The sequence below is a fragment of the Panthera tigris genome, chromosome E1, assembly GCF_018350195.1.
Source record: "Panthera tigris isolate Pti1 chromosome E1, P.tigris_Pti1_mat1.1, whole genome shotgun sequence".
Classification (NCBI taxonomy): Eukaryota; Metazoa; Chordata; class Mammalia; order Carnivora; family Felidae; genus Panthera; species Panthera tigris.
This window is the reverse complement of record NC_056673.1, coordinates 41,088,370-41,114,556: the sequence shown is the minus strand read 5'-3', so window position 1 is coordinate 41,114,556 and position 26,187 is coordinate 41,088,370. Positions and strand designations below refer to the sequence as shown.

The window sequence follows — 26,187 nt, the reverse complement described above, 5'->3', positions numbered from 1 at the left end:
AAGAAAATACTGATCTGGATCGGATGGGCTAATAACACACAGACTTCTAAACCAAAGCCAAGAGTCTCTACGGTCTTTCAGAGAAGCTACATAAAATACTATGATTTTATTAGCAACCACAGATCTATCATTTTCCACATTTTGCAATTATCCTGCTTCATACAGGATGACTAATTCTAATGAATTATCAATAATACATCTTAAATAACATGTTGTTGAAAAACAATTAAGTTAAAATGCACTATGTAATAGTGCAGACACAAAGTGCAGCTGGCAATTTAATACACGAAACAATGCTGAATCCGTAGGGTTGAGATCCCATTTGGTTTTCCAGAAAGGAATAGACCTTGCCCATCTTTGGTCAGTCCTGAAGCAGTATGCAAGCTGAATGATAAATACGAACTAAAAAGGCTAAAATACTGAAGACCAAATAGGATCACTCTAGAGTCCATTTTACAAGGAAATGCTCAGTCCCTTGTCTGTCAACAGGGATCTGTAGTCCCTACCTCCGCTGCAGTACCTACATATGGTCAGACTGCCTCCATCATCCAGCCTCCGGGACAAGTGGGCTCACAATCCTGGGGGGAGCTGCTGCTGGTCACTGAAGTGTGTTCCCATTCACACTTGACTTAGGGGCAAGGATTCTCTTGAGGAGTACAGCTCTAACGTATTTACTTCTAAAAAGATTGTGTCTGCATCTTGTTGGGAGTTGTGTACGGGAAAGGTTATTTGCCAGAGGACATGGTACCAGCCAATGGTGGTCATTCCTCATAAATAACCAGCTCCAGGATCAAAAGAGCATCATCTGTGCCGCCACCTTGTCGGGAACAGATTTCAGTTCTTACCCCCCAAAAAGGGGCTCACACTGAGCCTAACAGTGGTTAACTAACTCCCTTAGAAATGCTGTTATCAGATATCCCCATTCCCAGTTTTAGAGGCAACTAAGGAATACAAGGCCTTCCCTGACCTTGGGGTCAGGAAGAAAAGGGGTGTCTGTATTCATAAAGGGAATTTAAATTCCGGCCTTAGGACTCTCTCGAACCTGCTCCAAGTGAAGGAATACGGCTCCCAGCTTGGATGGCAAGAGCCTCAAGTGGAATGTCTTCCAGGACCGACAATTCACTCATGTTGTCACTCACCACCATAAAGAGAATGGTTAGAGTGACCTGGGTTTTGTAAAACTCAGACGTGGCACGACGCGGTGGTACATTCACTGTGTGCCGCAGCTGATTTCTTTTACATAGGCTCTAACATATGTGCCCAGACGTTACATGCCTGGGCAGAACCTTTTAGCGGGAGGGTTTCCAGCATTTCTTTCTGATATGCTAAGTTGGAAAACAGACTTTGCAGTCATTTGGCGAGGGAAACTGTCTTTAAACCCCTCCTCTTGCTCTTTGTTTCTATCCTAGAAGACTAACCATCTGTTCCTACCCTACTGAGGAAGGTACTGGTGTAGGGCCAGGGCACTCTCCTCAAAAGGCATCTTTGATGTTCTTGAGCTGGCGCACGGCCAGGTCTACAGGGAGGCTGAACTTGAGGCTGCTGAGGCGACTGAGCAGGTTGAGGGCGCTCTCAAAGCCTGTGTGCGCCATGTAGCTCCAGGGCTGGTAGTGGGGCTCGATGAGGGACCCCGACTTGCAGATCAGGTTCACCCAGGACACGAGCCGCTGCTCATTGAGTGCCATGCACACCAAGGCCTTGAGCTCTGAGTCTGCGCTGCGCTTAAAAGGGTCGTGCTCCGTCAACACCATGTGGATGGCGGTCAGTAAGCTCTGCTTGGGGGTCACCACAGTGCCTCCCATAACCGGCAGGGCAAAGGACTGGGAGAGCTTCCGTGCGGGGGATTCCACATAAGCACGGCCGTTCTTAGCATGGTAGTACTTCACAAAGAGCTCCCACGGGTGCATGGCCTCGGGGGCTGAGGAGAAGGCTGGCAGCAAACAAGCAATGGGGGCCATGACAAGGCTCATCCCCGGTGAGGAGGCGTAGAGTCCATGGGCCAGCAGGTCCCTTACAGCCACTGTCAGCTCCTTCCGCACGGCCGTGGTCAGCTCGTCCTTGCCTCCCAGAGAGAGGTCCTGGAGGTTGGCGGAGGTGATGACGTGGTCGTGCGGCTGGTGCCTCAGGGCGAGCTGCTTCACTCTGTCTACTGATACCTCCAGCCTCTTCAGTAAGGGGGAGTAGTCCCTGTCAGCCTGGCTTCTCTGCCACAGGGTTTGTGGGATCTGGCCCGTGGCGCAACCAAACTGGCTAACGGCAAAGATCTGGAGCACTGCGAGTGCACGCCGCATGAGGTGCAGCCCCGTCTCCTGAACCTTCTTCACGTCTTCTGCCTTTGCTGTTCAGAAAATGCAACGACTCATCAGTTAGGGCCATGCTGGCACAGAGGTACATTCAACAGGTCACGGGCTGGGATCCGGTCCTGCTTCTGAGCTACAGTACACGTCCCACAGGAAGCCAAGAGCCACCTAGCATGTTGCTGGACCTAACTGTTTTGGGTTAATAATAGCTGTTACTGTGATTCCCACACCAAATAACCCGCTCACTTAAAGTGTATAATTCAGTGATTTTTTGTGTATTTACAGAGCTGTGCACCCATCATCCCCAAAACAATCCCTGTACCGTTAGCATTTCCCATTCCCACTTCTCCCCAGCCCCTTAAGCCCTAGGTAACTGCTAATCTACTTCCTACCTTTCTGGATTCGCCTATTCTGGAAGCTGTACTTACTCTTGCTGTTTCCTGGAGGCAGTCTGCCGCTGTCAGTTCTGGTGGAGCCACTTCCTGTCTTCCCACTGGCCTTGCACTCACAGTGTGCACTGTCTGCCTGCAGTGGGCTTCCCACTTCATCTGTAAGCAGGAGTTACAAAGAGGAGGAAAATGAATATTTACTAGTGCCTACCACATGTAAGACTTTTACAAATAACATCTGATTTGTGTGGCAGTGACTGGCTCAATAAATATTTGCTGAATGAAGGAAGCGTGAATCATCATTTCAGGGGTGAGGAGAGCGGGACTAAACAGGTTAGGAACCTCCCCAAGGACCCAAGGCTAGGAAGTGGCAGAACTGGGATCTGAACTATCTGGTTCTAAAATCCATCTTCTTGGGGCATCTGGCTGGCTCAGTCGGAGGAGCATGTGACTCTTGATCTTAGGGGTGTGAGTTCGAGCCCTACACTGGATGTAGAGATTACTTAAAGATAAAATCTTAAAAAAAAAAAAAAAAAAGAAAAATCCACGTTCTTTTTATTCTACCGTGCTGGCTCCCTCACTGAGTGATCAAACCTCCTACACAGTACATGAAGAATGGGCACCTTTAGGAACCAGTACTTGGATTACATATAATTATTATGACATCTGTCCACCCTGCTCTTCCCATCCCTTCCTCTGACCTTGGATGAAGTTGATGAACATCTCGAGGTCTCGGATCTGAGTCTTCAGCTGCTCAACCAACTGTTCTTTCACTCGGGCCGGGTTGACAATCTGAGCCACAGCTGCATCCACACGCTGCCGCAGCTCCTCAGTGGACAGTGAACTGATGTCCTCATTCAGATTCATGTCCAGTTTCTTTATTAGTTCATCTATGATCACCTATCAAGACCACAAACAATGGGCACACCCTTTAGAATTTTCAAGGAGAGGGCTTGAAAAGGGAGTTATTTGCTGGAGTGCTTCCTACCTTTAAATGGAAATCAACGACAGACAGAACTCCCAAACCTGGGAGAGGACACGATGCGACTGCTGATCAAGGTGAGAGCACAGAGCTCCTTCTCCTACAGTAACAAGGACCCTTGGTTCCTCTCAGACAGAAATGGCTCCTCTCACTGCACATTCTCTACCAGGCCAGGCAACTTGCAGGAGAATAACAGTGTGAGTAATCCAAAGTGGTTGATAGTCCAAAAAGCCTCATAGTTAGCTTTCCCCAAAGCCTCCAAGAGAATACATATGGATTTCCTTTAGTTTCTAGTTCTCCTCATCCCTTCTTGCCCTACTCAAGGCAACTAAAAGAAAAAAAAAATCTCTACTAAATATCAAAGTGCACTAGAGCCAAAATGCCCTAGTGACAATATTTGGAACAGTTTGAAATCCAGTTAATGTAACTCCAGCCAAGCCAGAGAAACAGCCACATCACGGTGAGAGATAAACATGTTTGTAGGGGAGGCTGTAGCTGTATTTCTGCCAGAGATTTACCTGCCTACCCAGGTGTTGCTTAAATAAATATGGCATTAAAACCAGTCTGGATTCCTGGAATACTTATCAACTGGTAGTGGGGAAAAGCTAACTTACACTGGAGGAGGTGCCCAAGTAGAACTGTTTTAATGATCAAATGAAAAACTATTATTTAAAAAAAAAAATTTTTTTTTTAACGTTTATTCATTTTTGAGAGACAGAGAGAGACAGAGCACGAGCAGGGAAGGGGCAGAGAGAGGGAGACACAGAATCTGAAACAGGGTCCAGGCTCTGAGCTGTCAGCACAGAGCCCGAGGCGGGGCTCGAACTCACAAACTGTGAGATCCTGACCTGAGCCGAAGTCGGACGCTCAACCGACTGAGCCACCCGGGCGCCCCAAAACGATTATTATATATCACTACTATTAGTATAACCACCAAAAAGAGCTCAGTTAACATATTAGAAAGCTTTGGAATTTGTGTTTCCATGTGTGAATGAAGACTTGTCCCATTTCCCTTTGATTTGGGCCAGCAAAGGGATTCTCAGTAAGACCAAGGGTGGACGAGCTAGGAAAGAATGTCCTGTGAACACAGGAAGGGACAAGGTAGCCTTAGGTAGTGGTGGGCGCCTCTCTGGTGTCTGCTCACCTGCTGTCTTTCCAAGACCACGGACTGTGGCAGGGAGTCGTAACTGCCCTCTTGATAGGCAAATGTTTCCAGGTCATCCAGCTGGGTTTTGAGCTGCAGTATAAGTTCTTTCTGCTTCTCCCTTTGGGTTTCCAGACGTTCCCGTTTCTCCTGCTCACTCTAAGACAAGAAAATACTTAGGTCTATTTCATAGGAAAAGAAAAAATCAGGGCACAAGGGCACATTAAGAATCCTCGCAAGCTAACCATGACTACTGAAACAAAGTGTTTCCATATAATCCTAAGGAAATACAGAATTCATACGTAGGTTCAAAAATGAGAATAACGATTTCATCCAGAGTAATTTATTAAATGTGTTTTCTTTAAAAAGGTATTTGTCCCTCATTGGAAACAGAATATGAATACAATGAGGCCTTTTGTTAAGACAGCATTCCCAGCCCCTCCACAAAGGCCTAGTTAGGATAGAGACAATTTATCTTAGACAAGACAGCCCCCCAGGAATTAAACATGCCATCCTCCACAGCCAATTACCACAGATCAACTCCTGAATACTTTCTGCGGCCACATTTTGCAAGAGAATCTAGAGATAAGGGTGTAAGAGAAAAGATTTATAATTCATAATCAGTTTTCTTTATTCTTCTTATTTTTTAAAGATTTTATTTTTCAATAATCTCTACATCCAAAGGGGCTCAAACTCACAACCCTGAGATCAAGAGTTGCATACTCTATCGACTGAACCAGCCAAGTACCCCTCATAACCAGTTTTCTTAAGATTCAAAGCCCCTCCAATGTATTACAGATGTTCGCACAATCAAAAGAATTAAAGCAGGTGCCTGGGGCAGTGAAAAATAAAATCCAAAAGCCAAGCAACAGGGGTGGGAAGGTAACCATGTTAAAAAAGAAAGGAAAAAAAAAAAAAAAAAAAGAGTCTGGTAAGTTTCCCTGACCAGTGACTCCTTTCTCCATTGTTGGCCACCAGGCAGATTCTGCATTTAAATGATGAAAAATCCTTCAGGGTGGTGAAGTCTTGCCAATGTATTCTCAAATACTAGTTCTTCCTTAACTTTCTTGATTATCAAAAACAAAACAAAACAAAACTAGCAAGTCAGGTGCAGGTATAAGGCTGCATTTTCAACCAGCAGTCTATAGGACATTAAATTTAACCTTCAAATGGAACTTACCAAGCCCTCCAAAAGATATGAGACAGGACAAATGAAAAACAATGAATTAACTTTCTGTTCAAGCTCTTTAAAAAGCAATCCTTTTGCTTTACTCAACATGACAGCAAGCCTTTTCTCAGGACACTTCCTCTCCAAACCTTTCTGAGTATTGGCATTTCTTAGAACCTTGTTCCCATCCCCTGCTGAGTGAGGGCCTAGCTATCCTTCTGGTTTCCTGGATCTCCCGGGGCAGAGCTGATCATTTCTCACTCTATGCTGTGTACACACTTCTCTAGCTCATGTCACATTATAATCTTTGTTGAGGATTCTGTCTCCCCCAGTCTATGAACTCCTTAAGGGCAAAGGCCTTGACTTTGTACCCCTGTTGCCTAGCATGGTGTTTGGCACAGGATAAACTCTCAACACACATTTGCTGTATGTTACTGAACTAAAACAGGTACAGAACGGCACATTCCAAATAATGAGCTCTGACTGGAGGAAGCTGTCTAGCCAGCCCAAGGAGAAAGTACAGGGAAGCTCTGTTTTTGTTTTCACTGTATCCTAACTTCATTAAGCCAAGGAAGAAGAAGAAGAAAAAAAAAACAGCCATGAATCCTGATTCTGTTTTCACGAGTATGTCTGCTGAACTCTGTCTCCTGCCATGGCACCATGGCAGTTACAGCGTGTTATTTATTGGAATGTGGGCAAACAAGTGTAATAGAGAAAAACGAGCTCTGGTTCAAGGCAGAAAATAGTGGAAATGATTTCCAGTATGAAGTGAGAGGAAATACTGGTTTAAAAAAATCTGGAACTAACAAGAAGTATATCATCTGGTTCAAACATGTCCCCCCACTTAGATATTTTATGTAATCTTCTGTGCATTCATTAACGCATAAACAGGTGGTACCAAAGTGGTATTTTGAGCACTGCTTTTTTTCCTAATTTTTACTTATTTATTTTGAGAGAGAGCATGTGCAGGGGAGGGGCAGAGAGAGAGAGAGAGAGAGAGAGAGAATCCCAAGCATGCTCTGTGCTGTCAGTGCAGAGCCTGACATGGGGCTTGATCTCACCAACCATGGCATCATGACCTGAGCAGAAATCAAGAGTCAGACACTTAACCGACTGAGCCACCCAGGCGCCCGGTGAGCACTTTTTTTTTTTTTTTTTTAAAGTTGTACTCTGCTTCTGAAAGAGAAAATGAACAACCAAAAGAGCACCACATCCACACAGAAACTCTGATGCTTCTTGCTCCTGAACAAGGGCCTGGTTACAGTAATCCTTTCTACTCCTTTCTACTCCTTTCTACTCCTTAAAAGTCTGGCAATTTGAGGTGGCTGCTCCTTGTGCCAGGAGCTGCGGGTATACGGAGAGGAGGGTGGAACCACAAACACAGGATTGCACTGGAAACATTTCAGGTTAAAATAAGCAAGTCAGTATCTGCTACTGATAAGCCTTGGTTAAACCCAATTTAAGTGGGAAGAAAGCCACGTATAGGTAGTAACTTGAAGAATGAAAATGTGGAGAAGACGGCCAAGTCTCTTCAACACCTCCAATAAGCTATCTGCAACTGTGCACTTCCAGAGATTCAAAGACTGTTAAGGAAATGGCATTGGCATACAGACTCCCATTACTCAGTGGAGGCTAACTGAACAGATCTTGTCACAGTTACCAAAGGGGCTTCCTATCTAATACCTAGTTATTAGGCAGGATGGGCAAGGAGGTTTAAAATTCCAGCTGTAGGAAAGGCTATAATCAGGAGTTGTGTTTTTTTTTCATTTACTAAGTGATCCTGCTGTTCAACAAAGCTTCTGCCCCCACAAAAGCCTAAAGATTAAAGACGTTTTCTAGATTCCAGGAAAGTAGGAACAGGCAAGAGGTCTAAATTTCCATGGATTCCAATTCACTTACCCTTCATTAGCCAATGTTCTCAGCCCCAGGTCGGGGTACTCTATCAACAAATGTGCTCGGGCGTTGGGTACTTTATGAGGCCACGGCAAGGTGAGGGGGAGCAGCACTGCTTTGGTTGGTTGCCCTGTTGCCCTTTGAATACTCTTTGCTCACCACTCTTCTGTCCCGCACGTCACCACACCTGCATCTCTTTCCACACCCTAGGTGGACACCCCTCACAATGAGGTTCCCAGGCCTCGGGGTCCTCCTGCCCTTCAGCAAACCTCGCACACCTGTCTTATCTCCTCGTCTCCAACGCGCGAAGTACTCACCGAGACCAGCCGGCTTCTCACCGCTGCTACCTTGGTCCGCGTCAGCATCGCCACCCACCCAACCCCCTATGCCCCTGTCCCTAGGGGTCTGGCCCAGATGCTCACCTGGTTCTCGCCCCGCAATCGTGGCCGGTCCCCTGGCAACCCATCGCCATCGTCGCTGGCGGGGTCCTCGGACCCCCCATAACCCAGGACGTGCGGGCAACCGCGGAAAGCGAAGTCCTCGAGCTCGCGCAGGAGGCGCTGCTGCTCCGCGGGCGCACCGCGCACCACCTGGCGCAGGCGGAACTGCACTTGCGCGAAGTGCGAGGACAGCGCAAGCAGCGCCGAGTCCAGCCGCCGCCGCTCAGCCCGCAGCCGCCGCAGCGTCCGGCCGGGAGAGTCGGGAGGGGAGCCCGGGGCCGCGCCTGGCTCCTCGGCTGCCGCCTCTTCCGAGAACGCAGCTGTCCCAGGCCCGGCCTCCGCCACTGCCCCCACCGGGGCCCAGCGCACCGCCTCGCAAGGTGGCGGCGACTCCTCTTCCTCTTCCTCTTCGTCCTTCGCCTTTGGACCAACGACAGCTACCACCGTTACCGGCTCCGCAGACGCTTCGACAGCCGCCATCTTCCCGGAAACGCCGCCGCACGTCAGCCGCGCCCCCTCACTGCCATGGCAACGGCGAGCTGTCTGGGAAACCCGCAGGAGCGGGTGGGCGGGGCACATACGTCAGACAGTTTATGGTCACCTGGGGCGGGCCTTCCCAGGGGATTTAACTGGGGCTGATAATTTTTTATTGAGCGCCTATCGTGAATCAGACACTGAGTGCCCTGAGAGTTGGAGAAACGAGTGAATGAAGCCAGGAGCAAGTTATTCGGTGTGCACGTTATCTAGTGTGGCTCTTGCCCTGGTCCCCGTGGGTGGGTGGTCTATTCCTAACCTGAACATTTCTGGAGACCCAGAGATGTGAAGGACTGCCGGGATTATGCTCTCCCAGAGTCTCTCTGGAGTGCAGATCCCTTGGCTGTGTGGCCACATCCCCCCTTCCTCTAAGGCCTTCCCCGACCATATAAGGAGAGGCAGCTGCTGGGGGCGTCCCCAGTATCTAAAGATAGCGGTCTCTGCTTCGGACTCCAAACGCCACCGGGTAGCAGGAGCCGCCATGGCAAGGTGAGTGTTTCCAGTCGCCCTTTTCCCTGGAGATTCCTTGTCCCACCATTTTCTGGGCGCTCTGGGCCCTGCGAGGTCCCATGGAAACCCCAGACTCCGGGTCTCTATAACTTTCGGGTGGTGAGGGAAGTGACCTGAATGTTCTCCATAACTCCCTACCTCTCAACTTTTGCACTCTCGATTCTCCCCAGGTTCACCCTCCCCCCTCCTCCCCACTCCCATCACGCCCCTTTCACTTCCTTCTGTCTCACTTAGCTCCACTTTGACAGGGCCATGGCATAAAACGTCCCTAAAATTCCCCCCCCCCTCCTTTCCCCAATGCCCCCTGTCTTCCCTCTGCCACTCCTATGAAGCCCCACCGCAACTCCTCTTCAGGCAGCATGCCAGGACGCTGTGGTATGACAGGCCCAAATATGTGTTCATGGAGTTTTGTGTTGAGGATAGCACCGATGTCCACGTGCTCATCGAAGACCACCGCATTGTGTTCAGGTAATGGCCCTCCTCTCTGGAGGGCCTGGTTTCCAGGAACCTTTCCTTTCTCCTAATGTGCCCATGCTCAGCCTGCCGCATTTCCTCAGCTGCATTGTCTCCTCAGCTGCAAGAATGCGGATGGAGTGGAGTTGTACAATGAGATTGAGTTCTATGCTAAGGTGAACTCCAAGGTAAGGGTGGGACAGGACAGTAAGGTCTGGATGGAAAGGCTGCTTGGGAAATTGGAGATTCATTCTACACCTCAGATCCTAACAACGAGGCTGTCTATCTGGCAGGACTCCCAGGATAAACGCTCCGGTCGTTCCATTACTTGTTTTGTGAGGAAATGGAAGGAGAAGGTGGCCTGGCCTCGACTCACCAAAGAGGATATCAAAGTAGGTGTGTGGGGAATGGCCTGCTCTTTCTCCTCTGCTCTTTGTGTACCTGGGGACATAGATCTGGGAATCACCCTTGGCTCCTTTCCCACCAACATTCAGTCACTCACGAGGTCCTACTTGACTTCCTAAATATTCTTGAGTCTGTTACTTCATCTCTTCTAATTCAGGCCTCATCCATCAGTGGGTGAGGTTTATTGCATATTTTCAGTCCTACCCTCAATCCATCCTTTGCACTGCTCCCAGCATGGCCTATCTAAAACACACATTTGAACGGTACCTGGCTGGCTCAGTCGGCCCAGCATGCGTCTCTTGATCTCAGGGTTGTGAGTTTGAGGCCCATGTTGGGTATAGAGATTACTTAAAAGTAAAATCTTTGAAAAAAAAAAAAAAAAAGAAGAAGAAAATGGAGATTCTGATCACACTGGCCTAAATTCCCAAATGCCAGGGGCACCTGACCGGTCCAGTTGGTAGAGCATGCGACTGTTGATCTTGGGGCTGTGAATTCAAGCCCCATACTGGATGTAGAGAATTACTTTATAAATAAATAAATTCCCAAATGGGGCTTTAAATGGAGGATGTGCACTGCACTTTACTCCTTTTCATTAGCACCCTCTTTCAGGCATTTGAACTTGTCACTTCTGCTCTTTGGGTTGAAATCCAAGCACCACAGCGTGACATATAAGCTATTCCTCCCTTCTGGAGCATCATATCCCATTAGTCTCTGCCCTAAACTTTACATTCTAGCCATAGCAAATGTCTTGCAACTCTTTTGCACACACCAGGCTATTTGTCATTACTTTACCTTTGCTCATGCTGTGCCTTCTTCCTGGAAAGCCATCATCACTACCTGTGCCCACCTAACCCTTGCACATCCTTTAAGTCTCTGCTACTCTAAGAAGCCTGGGCTCCTATAGTTCCTTTCTGTGTTTCCATAATATCCCCTGCGTAAGCCACCACCACCCTTTCCACGCTGTTATTATTATAATGATTTATTTAAATTTCCCTTCCCCACTTGGTTTGTGATGGCTGGGACTATATATATTAAACATTTTCTTGAATTAATTTTGTTAACATTTATTTATTTTTGAGAGGGAGAGAAAGAGAGAGAAAGAGTAGGGGAGGGGCAGAGAGAGAGGAAGACAGAGAATCCAAAGCAGGCTCTGTGTTGTCATCGCAAAGTCCAACATGGGGCTCAAACCCACAAACTGTGAGATCATGACCTGAGCTGACGTCGGACGCTCAGCCAACTGAGCCACCCAGGTGCCCCTCTGTTAAACCTTTTAGAATCGCAATGCCAAGCTCAGAGTCTGGCCCATAGTATGTGTTCAATAAATAGCTGTTAAAATCAATGAGTGAGTAACTTCTTTTCTTGTTTATAAGAACTTAGAACACAGGCCTCCAAGGGTTATCTCCAACTCCAGGGGATGCAGCTTGTCTGTCTTCCTTGGTTGATTCCTATAGTATTTTATGACACACTTATCTTTCTAGAGGTATTATACCTCTATTCAGTCAGCTTCTGGAGGGCCAAATTTCTATGCTTTTCCATCTCCTATAATGCCTGGCATTGTGCTTCACACTTAGTAGATTCCTGGCAAATCTTTGCGGATGATGATGATGGCATCCTGGAAAGGGGCTAGTCAAAGAGGTGCTGTGGGGAAGGAAGACTGTACCCCCAATGGCCTTCTTTGCCCCTAAGCATGCTCCTGTGCACACGGCCATGTTCTTCTGTGCACTTGTGATGCTCTATACTTTCCTCTTGCAGCCGGTGTGGTTGTCTGTGGACTTTGATAACTGGAGAGACTGGGAGGGGGATGAAGAGGTGGAGCTGGCTCAGGTGGAACACTATGCAGAGGTAATGCCATTTTCTGCCCATCTTGATCATTCTCTGTGTCTCTGCTCATACGGAGGACTGTCATCAGGGCTAGACAGAGATAGATGAGCTTGTCTCATTCGTGCTCATATTGTTTACATATTTTGTGTGATGTTTCTTTAGGAGGGATGGGAGAAATGAATATGAGTGAAACTGTACACTTGGATTCATGCATTAGTCACAGAATTCTGAAAAAGTTTGGCAAAACCTTTACCAACTTTTCTGTCATTCTTGTTCTCTCTTCTATTTTCTGTGTGTGTGTGTTTCCTGAGCCAGACAACTTCATGGGAAGCTCAAACTAAGCAGTATAAAAATTTACATCATAAAACAAATAAATTGTGCCCTGCCATATATTATTTGGTTTTAGAATTTCGGCTACTATTTATTCAAGTTGCCAAAATACTAACAGACTGTAACCTGCATTAGTAAGAAGGATGCTGTGTGTGTGTTTCAACATCCTTTTAAAAAGGGGATCGATTTACTTTTCTCCAGTTCATTCCAGTGATGTGTTAGGGGCTGTACAGATAAGGCAGTTGCCTGGCTGGGACCATTCTCCTGTGGTCCATCAACATACAGGTTGCTCTTCCCTTGACCTTCTTTTCTTTTGTAATCATTTTTCTCTTCCTACTAGCTTTTGAAGAAGGTCAGCATCAAGAGACCTCCCCCTGGCATGGATGACCTGGATGTGAGTAAAGCCTGCCTTTCAACCCTTTGGTTTCCTTTTAGCCCTAAAAAATAAGATACTAGAAAGCTCTTGTTATGGTCCTTGGCACACCATAGTTTTCTCAGTGCATGTCAGCCAAATTTGGATTTGACACAGGAGGTTGAATATTTTTCTCCAGGCTGTAGAAAACCCCAGCAAGACCCTCCTCCCTCCCATCTCCCCTCTACTTCTCTATCCTAGAGCAGACCTGGCCCTGTTGACTGCATTCACAGTTGTAAGGAGCAGTGGCCTGAATTGAAATTCTGAAACCATGTGATGGTTGACACAGTGTTGTTAATTGAGTGCCAGTGGTTTATTTTATTTTTGAAAGTATAAATCCTTCTGTTAGCCTACCAGGAAGTGGTATGATTTAGAAAATCACAAAAGAAAACTTGGTGAGCGGGAGGGAGTGAGTAGAGTTTGTGAACACAAATGTTCACTCTTTGCAGATTCTACAGGCACTTTTGTCTTTTTTTCTTTCCCTAGGATGATTCTGACAGTGCTGATGCAACAAGTAATTAACTTCTGTGACGGCAGAGCCGGGGAGGAAGCTGGGGCGGAAGCTGGGGCGGAAGCTGGGGCGGAAGCTGGGGCATCTTCCAGTCGCTCTGAAAAGCTAGGGCCGGGGTCTTTGCCAGCTCTTAGCTGTGGGGTCTCCAGGATCTCTGAACTTTCCTAGAAACTCTTTTTACATGTCCTTTTATGTTTTATTTCTTTTTTCCTAGGCACTTGAGTATGGCTCCATCAGATGGCAGGATAGGAGAGTAGACTGGTGGGGCTCCTGACTTCCTACCAATTGGCTGTAATCTTTGTGCTTGGGCCACTCATCAGGGCTCTCTTTTTTTTTTTTTTTTTTTTAAATTTTTTTTTTTCAACGTTTTTTTTTTTTTTTTTTAATTTATTTTTGGGACAGAGAGAGACAGAGCATGAACGGGGGAGGGGCAGAGAGAGAGGGAGACACAGAATCGGAAACAGGCTCCAGGCTCCGAGCCATCAGTCCAGAGCCTGACGCGGGGCTCGAACTCACGGACCGCGAGATCGTGACCTGGCTGAAGTCGGACGCTTAACCGACTGCGCCACCCAGGCGCCCCTCATCAGGGCTCTCTTGAGTATTAGAGCATGTGTGTGTGGTAGAGCAAAAGCCAAAGCAGCAGCGTATAGATTATAATAAATCTGTAAGAACAATTCTCTGTCTCCTTTCTTCTTGCACTTCTTCCTCCTGGAGGCAAACCTCTTCTACCTTTATTGTTCCTCTCAAGGGGTGGGGTGGGTGTTGCAGATCCTGGTCCTCACTGTTGAGATTGGAAACAGAAAGATCTTGGGAGTAGGCTTGTAACCTACATGGGACTTCCCCATGCCTAGATCAATGCTTATTTCTCAGACCAGACACCAGCCTTTCTCTATACCCCTAGAACCATGTAAATTCTGCCACCCCTAGAACTAGCCAGAAACCCACCTCAGCTTCCTGCATAATCCAGAAATTTCTTTGCACTTTAATAGCTAATTGTTACATTAGTTAATGCCTATATCTGTTTGCTCTTCCATCCATTATCTACCCCATTCATCCACAAACATTTTTTTGAGTGCCTAATGTGTACTTAAACTGTGACTTAGACAAAATGCCGTACCCACTCTTTGCCCTTGAACTCATGGTAAAGTACTGAGATTTGTTTAAAAAATTAAACTTCAAAAGTTTATGTCAATCATATATAGATACAGTTTAAAAATTAAAATAGTGTAGAAGGGTATAAAATTTAAAGTTGAATTTGTACTCCTTTAAGAGAGGTAACTACTGTTAATAGTTTCTCTGATAAATTGATATATCTATATATGTATATACACTGTACACATAACTTGCATTAATACTTATAGCTTATGTAATCATATTGTATTATATAGTTAGCTGATATATAAAACAATACATATGAAACAAACATACAGTTACTTACATATAGGATAATATATATTAAATCTTGGGGCGCCTGGGTGGCTCAGTTGGTTAAGCAACTGACTTCCGCTCAGGTCACGATCTCACGGTTCCTGGGTTCGAGCCCCACATCGGGCTCTGTGCCGACAGCTCAGAGCCTGGAGCCTGCTTTGGATTCTGTGTCTCCCTCTCTCTCTGCCCCTCCCCCACTTGTGCTCTGTCTTTCTCTCTCTCTCTCTCTCTCTCAAAAATAAATAAAATATAAAAAATTTTTGTAAACTTAATAGACCTATAAGCAAATGCAGCATGTGTACACATTTGAAATCATACTATGTACATTTAAACCCTGCTTGTTTAAACTTAATATATATCAGGGCTGTTTCCAAGTTGGTGTATATAGATCTCTTTTTCATGGCTACATGGTATTCAGCTAAATATACTTTCCACAACGTAACTGATTCCTCACTGAGGGACATTTAGGTTGTTGTTAGTCTTTTTCAGTTTTCAAAAAATGCTGCAACAAGGATTCAAAAATAGATCTTTATATGTTTGGCAAGAATATCTGTAGGGTAAATTCCTAGAAGTGGAATTGCTAGGTCAAAGAGCAGTAGATACATTTAAACGTTTTGATAGCTGTTGCCCAAGTTGCTCTTAGCTAAACTGGACCCATTCCTGCTCCCACCAACAGAGTGGCCCGTTCTTCAAAACCTTTTAGATACTCACAAAGATAAAAAATTGTACTCAACTTAATTTACTTTTAATTATAAGATTGTTCGTTGTTTATTTTTATTAGTGATTGGTATTTCTTTTAAGGTGCTCTGTCCATACCTTTTGCCCATTTTGCTATTGACATTACTTCTTAAGCTTTTTAAAAAGTCTGATAATACAAAGTTGTACTTGTATCATGCTGTACAATTTACTAAGTCTTTATATATTATCTTAATAAAAATTTTGAACCTCATATCAACTTTATAATTAGGTTTTCTTCATAGGTGATTGAACGGGTAACAATACGTGGCAGAGTTGGGACTTGAACTTGTATAGCATATGTCCCTCCCTTATCCACAATTCTGAAAACCGAGAAAAAATCTGAAAACCCACTTAAAAAAATTGACAGCAAAACTCATTTGACAGCAAAACCTGCCCTAAAATGATGTGAAGCTATTTATAGTATTCGTTTATTCTATTTAGTGCATTTATTTCTCAGCATAAATAGTAATGCTTTGGATGACATGATGTTGCTCCAGAATTCCAAATGGAACACATGGGGTTCATAAACACATACATACATTCACATACAAAACACATGGTGGGTATGCTCTGCATTACTGCCTAAAATCTGAAAAAATCCTAAATTCTGATACACCTGGCGTCTTCAAGCTTTTTATTATTTGATTTAAGAAAGCAGGAAGTTAATTCTAACATTTAATCTGTTTAACGTTTTAAGGCGCTGATTACAGTTTGTTAATTTCTGTTAGCCTTTCTTTTCTACACTGTCCAGTTAGGTAACACTAGTCACATGTGGTTATTGAGTGCATGTGATTATTGAGTACCGAGATGTGGCTAGTGCAAGCTGAGATGTGCTATAAGCATAAATACACATCAGCTTTTGAAAATTTTGTGCAGAAAAAAAAAATCTCACTTAATTTTACACTTATTACATGACATAATATTCTGGATCTGTTGGTTTCAATGAAACATTAGCGTATATGGCTTGCACTAATTTCTATTGAGCAGCAGTGCCCTGGATCCATGTCAGTAGCCCCCGCCCCAACCTCCTCTTTCCCCAGCCGAGACTGCGGGAGGCTGACCTAAGTGCCTTGACAAATCACGGCCGAGCGCAGTTTTATTTTGTTTTCAGGTCCTCGCCAAAGTCTTCAAACAGGTGGTAGGCGCCCCGGAACGTCTACAAATCGCGTTTTCGGTAAATTTGTCCAAGCCACACCCCGTCCCTTGTCCTCGTGCTTCTGCACGGAGACGCGCTCTCAGTGAAGATTGTCCCGCACGGCTCTCCGTCCGCCCGCGGGCCGTCCAGTGTGCGAGGGTTCCCGCGTCTCTCCGCGTCTCGGGAGACAGCGGCGATGGCGTTCCGGTGTCAGCGGGACAGCTATGCCCGCGAGGTGCGGCCGGCTGGGCGAGGCACCTGCGGCTGCCGGGCGGATGGGGCGGTGCGGGAAGATGGAGCCGCGTGCAGGGGCTGCGGGGAGAGACTCAGTCCCGGTGTCTTGAGGGCTGGGGTCCGCCTTATTCTGTGTCCCTCTCTGTGCAGTTCACCACCACCGTGGTCTCCTGCCGTCCCGCGGAGCTACAGACCGAAGGAAGCAACGGCAAGAAGGAAGTGCTGAGTGGCTTCCAAGTGGTGCTGGAAGACACGCTGCTTTTCCCCGAGGGCGGGGGACAGGTACCAGGCCCGCGCCTCACCCCGACCCGCTCCCAGGAAGCCCCTCATTCCTTTCTGCTCAGGAAATGCCCTCTTGCCCCTCTGCCCCAGCCGTGATGAATACAGATGGAAGTTAGTTCAATTCGGCTCGTTTGTTCATTCAACAGATACTTACCAACGCATACTTACTGGGCCATAACATATCCTGGGTACTTACTCCAGGTTCTGAGGATAAGGGGTGAACAAGACAGTATCTCTACATACAGAGAATATTTATCGGAGAAGACAGACAAAATGGTGAATAGATAAAATAGAGTGCTTGGTTTGGTAAGTGCTCTAAAGAAAATTAAAGCTTGAGGGAAAGACAGTCATGGGATGTTCTCCTAAGTAGGGGGGGAAGTTATTTCAGTACAGACCTAAGTGAAGGGAGTGGGTAAACCATTGCAGTTACCTAATGGTGTTTGGGGGAAAGGAGCAAGTATTCCAGGCAGCGAGAAAACAAGTGCAAAGGAATTAGGAATTAGCTTAGGGTGTTTGACAGGGACTGGAAACGCTCCCCCTGAGGGAGCACAACAGAGGACAGGCTTATTTGTGCTGTGATGGGATAGGGACAAGGTCCAACATGAACTGGAGAAAGGAGGGTAATAACAGCAAAAAGGTGGGCGTTATGGGAGAGGCTTTTTCCAGCAGGGATAATAGCACAGACAAAGGCAGGGAAGGCTGAAGGAATCCGACAGGTCTAGTTAAAGGCAAGTAGTCTAATATAGTTGGAGCCTATGGTGTGTGTTGATGACAGGCTGGAGGTGACCTTGGAAAGGTCAATTGGGGTCAGTTCAGAGGAACTTGAAGGATGTGTTAAGGTGTGTGGACTTCATTCAAGAAGCTGTGGTGAACCATGAAGTACTTAGGCAAAGAAGTGAAACGAGAGAACATGGTCAGTAAACTTGATAGCGAGAAAGTTCCCATTTCATATCAGCGTCATTATTACAGGGGTTTTCTGCTGATGGAAGACCTGTAACCTCAGGCAACTATAGAAAGACTCATTGTATATGTTTCTTCCCTAATTCCTTGAGACTATTAGGTCTTTTTCCTGTGAACTCCTCTAGAACAGTGTACTTTTTTACATTATAGCGTGTTGTAGATCATATTGCAGTGACCTGTGTGTGTGTATTTTTTTTCCAGACGCTTAAGATCCATGAGGGGCTTTGTCTTGTTTATATTGTATTCTGGGGTCATGGCCAGATCTTGTAAGCAGGTGGCACTAGATATTTTTTTAAGCGAATGAATGTTTTTGTTCTTTATTTTTTTTAAAGTAATCTCTACACCCAACATGGAGCTCGAACTCATGACCTGGAGATCAAGAGTCGCATGCTCCACTGACTGAGCCAGCCAGGCGTCCTTAAAATGAGTGAATATTTTTGTATCTAATTCTAGTAATAGTGCGGAGGATGGAAGGAAAATCAAACCATTTTAGAAACTCTTGGAAGATAAGAATCTAAAGGCAGTGAGAGTGACGATTACATTTCTTTGGGTTTTACTAAAATCTTTGTTTTTTGTAGTTATAATCTCTGTTTTAAGTCTGCTGTTTTGTTCTCAAGAACAAAATATATGGGTGTTCAGAGTGAAGAGAATAGAATCCCCTCAGAGAACAAAGTGGACCACCTCACTGGACAGTGCCTCTTGTCCCTTAGGGAATCTCAGATTCTGGGTGTGTTTCTCACATACGTTCTCTAGAGGGTCTTTGTATCCAGGAGTTAAGGTGAGCTCTGTCTCCCACCGCTGATTAGTTTTACTTCTTTCCCCAGCCTGATGACCACGGTACGATCAATGACATCTCTGTGTTGCGAGTGACCCGCCGCGGGGCTCAGGCTGATCATTTCACACAGACAGCCCTGGCCCCAGGGACTGAGGTCCAGGTCCGGGTGGACTGGGAGCGAAGGTTTGACCACATGCAGCAGCATTCAGGTAGGTGGGGTGGCCTGGGGGATCTGCAGGAGGGGCTGTTGCCATGGATGGGAATGCCATAATGATTGGGACGTCTTTGGGTTCTCTGGGGGTTAACCTTTTGGAAAGGACAGACGTAATCAGAATCAGCTCCGTTTCAGACAGTAGGTGATAAATGTTATAACAATGTGAACAATTAAAGTAAAAGTATTAGAATAACCTCTGGATTTGAGTTTTACCAACCTCCCACTTTTTGGCTTTACCTGGATATCTCCTAGGCTCTTTAAATTCAACGTGTTCAAAATGGACTTAAATAGGCATTTCCTCCCCCAGACCAGGTGTTCGTGAACATCCACCTGGTTGCTCAAATCCTGAAAGTCAGTGCAGACACCTCTTTGGGGAGAGCCAACCACTGAGTCCTGGCAGTTTATCTTCTGAACATCTCTCCACTTCCTTCCACTGTTAGCACAGTCATCCTGGTCCCAGCTCTCATTGTCTTTCCCCCAGACGCCTGATAGAGGTCATTTGTGAAACGGCATCGTAAAGCTTTTTGTAGGGTTCTCGTGAGGATTTTCAGTAAAATATCTGATAAGAGTATTATTAGCCAGTACCCGGCAGGTCTTCCACGGGGAGAATCTCTGTGATCATATCAGGGAGCATGTGGCTGGCTGCACTTCTCATTCTACCCTGTCTCTTGCTCTCTCCGCTCAGGGCAGCATCTCATCACAGCAGTTGCTGACCATCTGTTTGGGTTGAAGACCACATCCTGGTGAGCAGGGGACCTAAGACTAACCATAGGTCGCAGGTCCCAGACTGCCAGCTCTTCTCCCAGTAATGGGTCGGGGTAGGAGGATAAAAGAAAGGATAGGGTTCAAAATGTGCTGTGTTCTCCTGTTCCCCTTAGGGTGGGGGTGGTGGGTGACCTTGTGTGTCTCAGGGGAAGCATGAGGATGCGAGAAGGAAAGAACATGGAGTTTGGAGCCCAGAGAGCCAGAGGGTGAATTCTGGCTGCATGATCTTGATCACATTCCTTCCTACTCCTCACCCATAAAAAAGGAAATGACTGGCAGTCTCTACCTTGGAGGGTTTTTGTGAGGATTAAATAAGAGAATTTATGTGAACATTCTTTGTAGACTTTGTTATATTCTTACTGTCATCATCAGCACCCTGTGACTGCTGCACTTCTTCTGGCAGGGAGTTAGGGCGGCTCCGGAGTGTGATTGAGCTGGACAGCCCCTCTGTGACTGCAGAGCAGGTGGCTGCCATTGAGCAGAGCGTCAATGAAAAAATCAGAGACCGCCTGCCTGTGAATGTGCGAGAGCTGAGCCTGGATGACCCTGAGGTGGAGCAGGTGAGAGAGAGCCAGTGCGGCAGCATCTGTAGAATGGCCCTCCAAGGGCCCGTCATCAAAATTCAGACAGCCCTTCTCCCTCTGCTGTGTTCTAGGTGAGGGGCCGGGGTTTGCCCGACGATCATGCTGGGCCTGTTCGAGTTGTTACCATCGAGAGCGTTGATTCCAACATGTGCTGTGGGACCCATGTGAGCAATCTCAGTGACCTTCAGGTGGGTAAAGAAGGGCTCTTGAGTGGTTGGGAGAGAAGGTGTTAGGGAAGTGGGGATCACGAGAGGGCTGAGAGTGATCGAGGGGGACAGCTGAGGAGGCCCGGCTGAAGTCACTCCTTCAGTGCTTCCCAGCTGGGGCACAGGTCTAGGGATCTCCTCCCTCGGCTCTGGCACCCACTTCAGTTTATACCTGTGCTTGTGTTACTCCCTTGCCTCATGTAGGTCATTAAAATTCTGGGCACCGAGAAGGGGAAAAAGAACAAAACCAACCTGGCATTTCTGGCTGGGAACCGGGTGCTGAAGTGGATGGAGAGAAGTCACGGAACTGAAAAAGCACTGACCACGCTGCTTAAGTATGCCCCCTGCTGCCCCCATGTCTCAGGTCCTGGCCACCCCAAGTTCAGCTCTCCTACCTGTGGGGTAGACAGTTCTCTCTTTATCTCGGGGCGGACGGGGTGGGGGGTAAGATGCAATCATAAGTGATGAAGCACTTTGGATGGCAAGTCAGACCCATGTAAAATGGTTTATTCCTTTATATCTTCTTCGTCAGTTGCTTAGGCAGCCTCCTTGGAAGGTCCCCAGGTCCCCATCTGGAGGGAGACTATCAAGAAGGGCATCATGGTGGGGCACCTGGGTGGCTCAGTTGGTTAGGTGTCCGACGTCAGCTCAGGTCATGATCTCATGGACTGTGAGTTCGAGCCCCGCGTCAGGCTCTGTGCTGACAGCTCAGAGCTTGGAGCCTGCTTCGGATTCTGTGTCTCCCTTTCTGTCTGCCCCTCCCCTGCTCACATTCTCTGTCTCTGTCTCTCTCTCAAAAATAAATAAACATTGGGGCGCCTGGGTGGCGCAGTCGGTTGGGCGTCCAACTTCAGCCAGGTCACGATCTCGCGGTCCGTGAGTTAGAGCCCCGCGTCAGGCTCTGGGCTGATGGCTCAGAGCCTGGAGCCTGTTTCCGATTCTGTGTCTCCCTCTCTCTCTGCCCCTCCCCCGTTCATGCTCTGTCTCTCTCTGTCCCAAAAATAAATAAATGTTAAAAAAAAAAAAAATAAAATAAAATAAATAAATAAATAAACGTTAAAAAAATTTTTTTTTTTTTTTAAGAAAGAAGGGCATCATGGATATACACCTCATCCCAAAAGCAGTTTGGGAAGCCGGGCAGGTGACCACACACCTTTCTCTTGCAGGTGTGGAGCAGAGGATCATGTGGAAGCAGTGAAGAAGCTACAGAACTCTTCCAAGCTCTTGCAGAAGGTGATTTATTCCATCGAGGTTGGAGAGGTCCTAACCAGTTCATCAGAGCCGGAGTGAGGGGGAATGAAGTGGGGCGAAGATGGTGAGCTCCCCTGTTACTCCTTCTGTCTGTTGAGTTCCGGCATCTGTTGCAGAACAACCTGAATCTACTCAGAGACCTGGCCGTGCACATTGCCCACAGCCTGCGGAACAGCCCGGACTGGGGAGGTGTGGTCACGTTACATAGGTGAGACACAGGGTATGGGGCTGCTGGGCTTGGGGCTCAGCCTCTCCCCTGGTGCAGTGCCTAGTGGGAGGCACTGCACCAGGGGAGAGTGGGAGGGGGTGGGTCACTCACTGCTTTCTCAAGGCTGAGCAGACCTGAGGGGATGTGTTACCTTCCAGATTTCCTGGGTTCTATAAGAGCATCTTCATAGTAACACTGTAACTTTCATTACCACCTTCCCTCACCTCCTTCACCATCTAACAGATGTCTCCTTACCTGACTGATCTTGTTGAAGGGAGACAGAAATAAATACAAAGCATGCTATAAACTGCCGAGAAGGACATGTTGCTGGCTCTCAGCCAGCACTCTCTGTCTTTGCTGAGAGAGTCTGGGGCTTCGCACAGACAGCCTGCCACAAGGCCAGCCTTATGAGGAGGAGAGGGGCTTCCTGCAGTTTCCCATCTCCTGCTCCAAGCTGGATCTGACGTCTGTGTCCTTTGTTGTAGGAAGGAGGGGGATTCTGAGTTCATGAATATCATTGCCAATGAGATTGGGTCAGAGGTAAGAGGAGCATGAGATTCTTGATCTCTCCTGGGTAGAGACCTAAGTGAGGGGCATTAGTTTAGCTGAAGTCCCTCCCGTGAATGCATGAAGAGTAGGGAATTGAAATTCATTCAGTACTGGTTTTTTTTTTTTTAGCAGTAGCTGTGAGATCTGTGATAGTGACCTCTCTGGGGCTGCAATATTTACCAGCTTCTGAGTTCCTTTTATCAGAGCCGAAACTCTTCCAAGCCACCCACATTTATATGTGCCAAGGGCCTGGTTTTAGAAGCGATGGGGCTGGCTAGGCCCTTTGAAGGCCATCCTTTCCATTTTCCTTCTCCTCTGGCTTCTGGTGCCATCCTGGTAGTCTGCAACTTCATGATTTCCAGGTCTCTCTTTTGCATTTACTCCAAAAAACACTCTTTGGGGTACCTGCCCCGGGCCAAACAGTGTACATGTCTCTTTTTATAGTCCTGTGTAAAGCATACTGATTCTCAAGGAGCTCACTCTCCAGTCTGGGAGGCAAATGTACCGTATGGTGACATTTCTAATTTCGGGCGGTGAATGCTGGAAGTGGAACAACATGTTACCTGAAAGAGTGGGGAGCCCCCAGGGGAGTGGCCTGCAGAACTGCCTAGTGGTCATCAGATGAGGAAGCAAAGGTAGTCAGGCAGAGGGAGACAGGCAGCTTTAGGCAGTGGCAGGCGCAGGCTGTGTGAGGGAAAGCGGTGGGAAGGCTGCAAAAGTCGATGGGAGTCAGGTCACAAAAGGCATTTAGTGCCTGGCCATGGTCAGCAGCCTTCTGCCTTCTTCTTAATGTTTAACCTAAGTTCCTATAGTCATTCTCAAAAAAGTTTCTTGGCCCTGGTGGGCCAGAGCATAGGGGCTGCATTATCTCTCATCAGGAACATCACTCATGGTTTAAGGGCAAAAGTCTGATCTTGAGAGTGAGGAGAGGGCAGCATTTAGGGGGATTGACCCTACTTCTCAAGTATCAGGACTTCTCTTTATCTTACCTCCTAGGAGACCCTCCTGTTCTTAACTGTGGGTGATGAGAAAGGTGCTGGGCTCTTCTTACTGGCAGGGCCAGCTGAAGCCGTGGAAACCCTGGGCCCCAGGTAATCTGTGGACTGTCTGCACTAACCTGCTAGTAGAGCCCTTGACCCACAAAGAGGGCCACCACATCTGTGATCTCATTTTGATTCACATCACAGGCATATGAGGTGGGCTGAGCAGGAACAATTATCACCGCAGTCATTCCTAATTTTACAGACGAGGGACTACATATCATGTGCCTGAGATCTCACAGTTGGTAGAACTGAGACTCAAACCTAGGTCTTTTTTGCTCCAAATCTCCTATGCTTTTCTGTTTTTTCTTTTAGAAATTGAGATAACATAAATGACGCATGAATTCAGGTGCTGTATTATCACTAGGCCAATAAAACAGGTGACTAAGGCACCAGCAAAGCAGAGACACAGACCAACTATTCTGGAGAAGAGATTAGGATTTTAAGACTAAGTAAAAATCAGCATTGATGTAATTGCCATGGGAAAATTAGGACTTTGTTGAATTTCTTTACCCTCATTGCTTATATTTTCTTACTTTATTTTTTAATGTTTAAAAAAAAAACATTACTTATTTTCAGAGAGAGCAAGCATGCGCACTTGAGCGGGGGAGGGGCAGGGAGGGGGAGAGAGAGAATCCCAAGCAGGCTCTGTGCAGTGAGTGCAGAGCCTGACTTGGGGCTCGATCTCACCAACTGTGAGATCATGACCTTAGCCAAAATCAAGAGTCTAGGACACTTAACCAACTGAGCCACCCAGGTGCCCCTATATTTTCTCACTTTAAATTAGATACAGAGTGTAGTGTCCCCTGTTCTTTCTGGTGTTTAGGGTTTTCAAAGTCCTGATTGGCTCTGGTGAGTTTTCAAAGGAAAACATAAGGAATTAAAGCGGAGGTTCCTAACAGGCAGCCAGATGTGGCCTACAGATTAGTTTGGGCTGTTTACTATTTTAAATTTTTTATTTTATTTTTTTTAAGTAGGCTCCATGCTCAGCATGGAGCCCAGCACAGGCCAGGAGCTCGGGACCCTGAGGTCCAGACCTGAGCTGAGATCAAGAGTCAGACGCTTAACCGACTGAGCCACTCAGGCACCCTGATTTTAAAATTTCAAAGTTAGTTGTTACATTTTAAAACTAGGAGATTTATACATAAAAATGTAGAGTTCTAGCATTTCTCAAAAAAGGAAAAGAAAGGCATGCTCTGGCAACACTGGGCCCACATGACAATAGCTGTGAGGAACTGGGTGGTGACTGCCTGCTTCAGACAGGACAGGCTTGTCCCTCTGTCCACATTCCCCTCCCTTCTCACTCACCCCCCGCCACCCCCCCCCCCCCCCCCCCCCCCCCCCCCCCGCTTGCTTCACTGCTGCTCCCCACAGGCTTTTGTGTCCGCAGCTCCTTACCCCTAGTGGACGCTCCCAGGAGTGTTGCCATAATTTATCTAGCCTCCCATTTCTAGACTCTTCTGTTGTATCCAGTTATTCACGCTTTTTAAAAAAAATATGTAGAACAACAAATACTAGTTCATTTTTTGTTCCCCAAGTTCTTCACTCTTACAATAAACATGGTCCATATATCTCTGCATATGTGCAAGTATTTTTAAGAAGGGTTTCTAGAAGCCATCTTTCTTTCCCCTCGGCTCTGGCTGTGGGGAAGGACTCTGAGCTGCCCTTGGTTTTTCTGTGGCCTTTCCCTTGAAGACTTCCTGCCTGAGTGTCTCTCTGCTCCCCAGGGTGGCTGAGGTCCTGGAAGGCAAAGGAGCCGGGAAGAAAGGCCGCTTCCAGGGCAAGGCCACCAAGATGAGCCGGCGGGCAGAGGTGCAGGCGCTTCTCCAGGACTACATCAGCACTCAGAGTGCTGAGGAGTGAGGATCTGGACACTTCCCTGGGGCTCCTGCTGTTGAGAACGGGCCTCCTGTGACCACAGAGTCTCTTGGACAATAAAATAGCTTGACTTGAAATGGTTATGGTACCACATGCATATGACTGATTTATTCAGTATTCTCTGGTGTGTTTACACGATGAGTATCTGTGAATAAACAGCTTTCTAATTTGGCCCCTGTTAGTCATAACCTCCACAAGGGAGCATTATGTTGAGGAAGTGTACTAATTTCTCTAAAGAGCAGCTGCAACCTTTCTTCCTGTGGAAATGTGACTGTCTAGGGGAGGGCGAGTCAGTCTGGAGGTTCAACCTCGGGCTTAGATTCAATCATATCTCGTTTTCTTTTTTTTTCCCTTATTTTCCTAGTGTTTTAGAAATAAGTGTTTAGAAATAAGTGTTCCCTTATTTCTAGTGTTTTAGAACTAAAAAGTATCAATGACTTTGCAAATAGGTCAAGAGGCCACGCAAATATAGTAGAAAGATGCTCTAAGTGTGTTACTGAGACAGAAAAGAGATGGAAAAAGGTATCCCGGAAGACTAACCCAAAGAGAGCTTGTGTCACATTATTATTTTAATGTTTATGGATTTTGAGAGAGATCCCAAGCAGGTTCCTCACTGTCAGCACAAAGCCCGTCGTGGGGCTCAATCCC

At 46.7% G+C, this 26,187-nt stretch overlaps 3 protein-coding genes across 4 annotated transcripts; 2 read left to right on the top strand and 1 right to left on the bottom strand.

The window, feature by feature from the left end:
• Window positions 1–82: 82 nt before the first annotated feature.
• Window positions 83–8,796, bottom strand: RUNDC1 (RUN domain containing 1). The gene is made up of 5 exons (XM_007087684.3): window positions 8,299–8,796; window positions 4,816–4,974; window positions 3,391–3,589; window positions 2,729–2,848; window positions 83–2,338 (listed from the first exon to the last, which is right to left on the bottom strand). Exons 1-5 carry the CDS (start codon window positions 8,794–8,796, stop codon window positions 1,473–1,475), a joined length of 1,842 nt encoding a protein of 613 aa, XP_007087746.3. The 3' UTR covers window positions 83–1,472.
• PTGES3L (prostaglandin E synthase 3 like) lies at window positions 8,743–13,670 on the top strand. 2 transcript variants are annotated; one of them, XM_015540034.2, is made up of 8 exons: window positions 8,743–9,339; window positions 9,715–9,828; window positions 9,935–10,001; window positions 10,107–10,205; window positions 11,971–12,060; window positions 12,710–12,763; window positions 13,268–13,295; window positions 13,507–13,670. In XM_015540034.2, the coding sequence occupies exons 1-8, from the start codon at window positions 9,155–9,157 to the stop codon at window positions 13,512–13,514; spliced, it is 645 nt and encodes a 214-aa protein (XP_015395520.1). In that variant the 5' UTR covers window positions 8,743–9,154; the 3' UTR covers window positions 13,515–13,670. The 2 variants fall into 2 exon arrangements, with proteins under 2 accessions (XP_015395520.1, XP_042821931.1); XM_042965997.1 differs by having other exon boundaries at window positions 9,693–9,828.
• A 3,005-nt stretch (window positions 13,671–16,675) lies between these two features.
• Window positions 16,676–25,627, top strand: LOC102951405 (alanyl-tRNA editing protein Aarsd1). The gene is made up of 12 exons (XM_042965995.1): window positions 16,676–16,828; window positions 16,978–17,109; window positions 18,894–19,053; window positions 19,744–19,801; window positions 20,227–20,383; window positions 20,479–20,595; window positions 20,818–20,948; window positions 21,780–21,846; window positions 21,981–22,072; window positions 22,558–22,612; window positions 23,618–23,712; window positions 25,389–25,627. Exons 1-12 carry the CDS (start codon window positions 16,790–16,792, stop codon window positions 25,522–25,524), a joined length of 1,239 nt encoding a protein of 412 aa, XP_042821929.1. The 5' UTR covers window positions 16,676–16,789; the 3' UTR covers window positions 25,525–25,627.
• The last annotated feature ends 560 nt before the right edge of the window (window positions 25,628–26,187 follow it).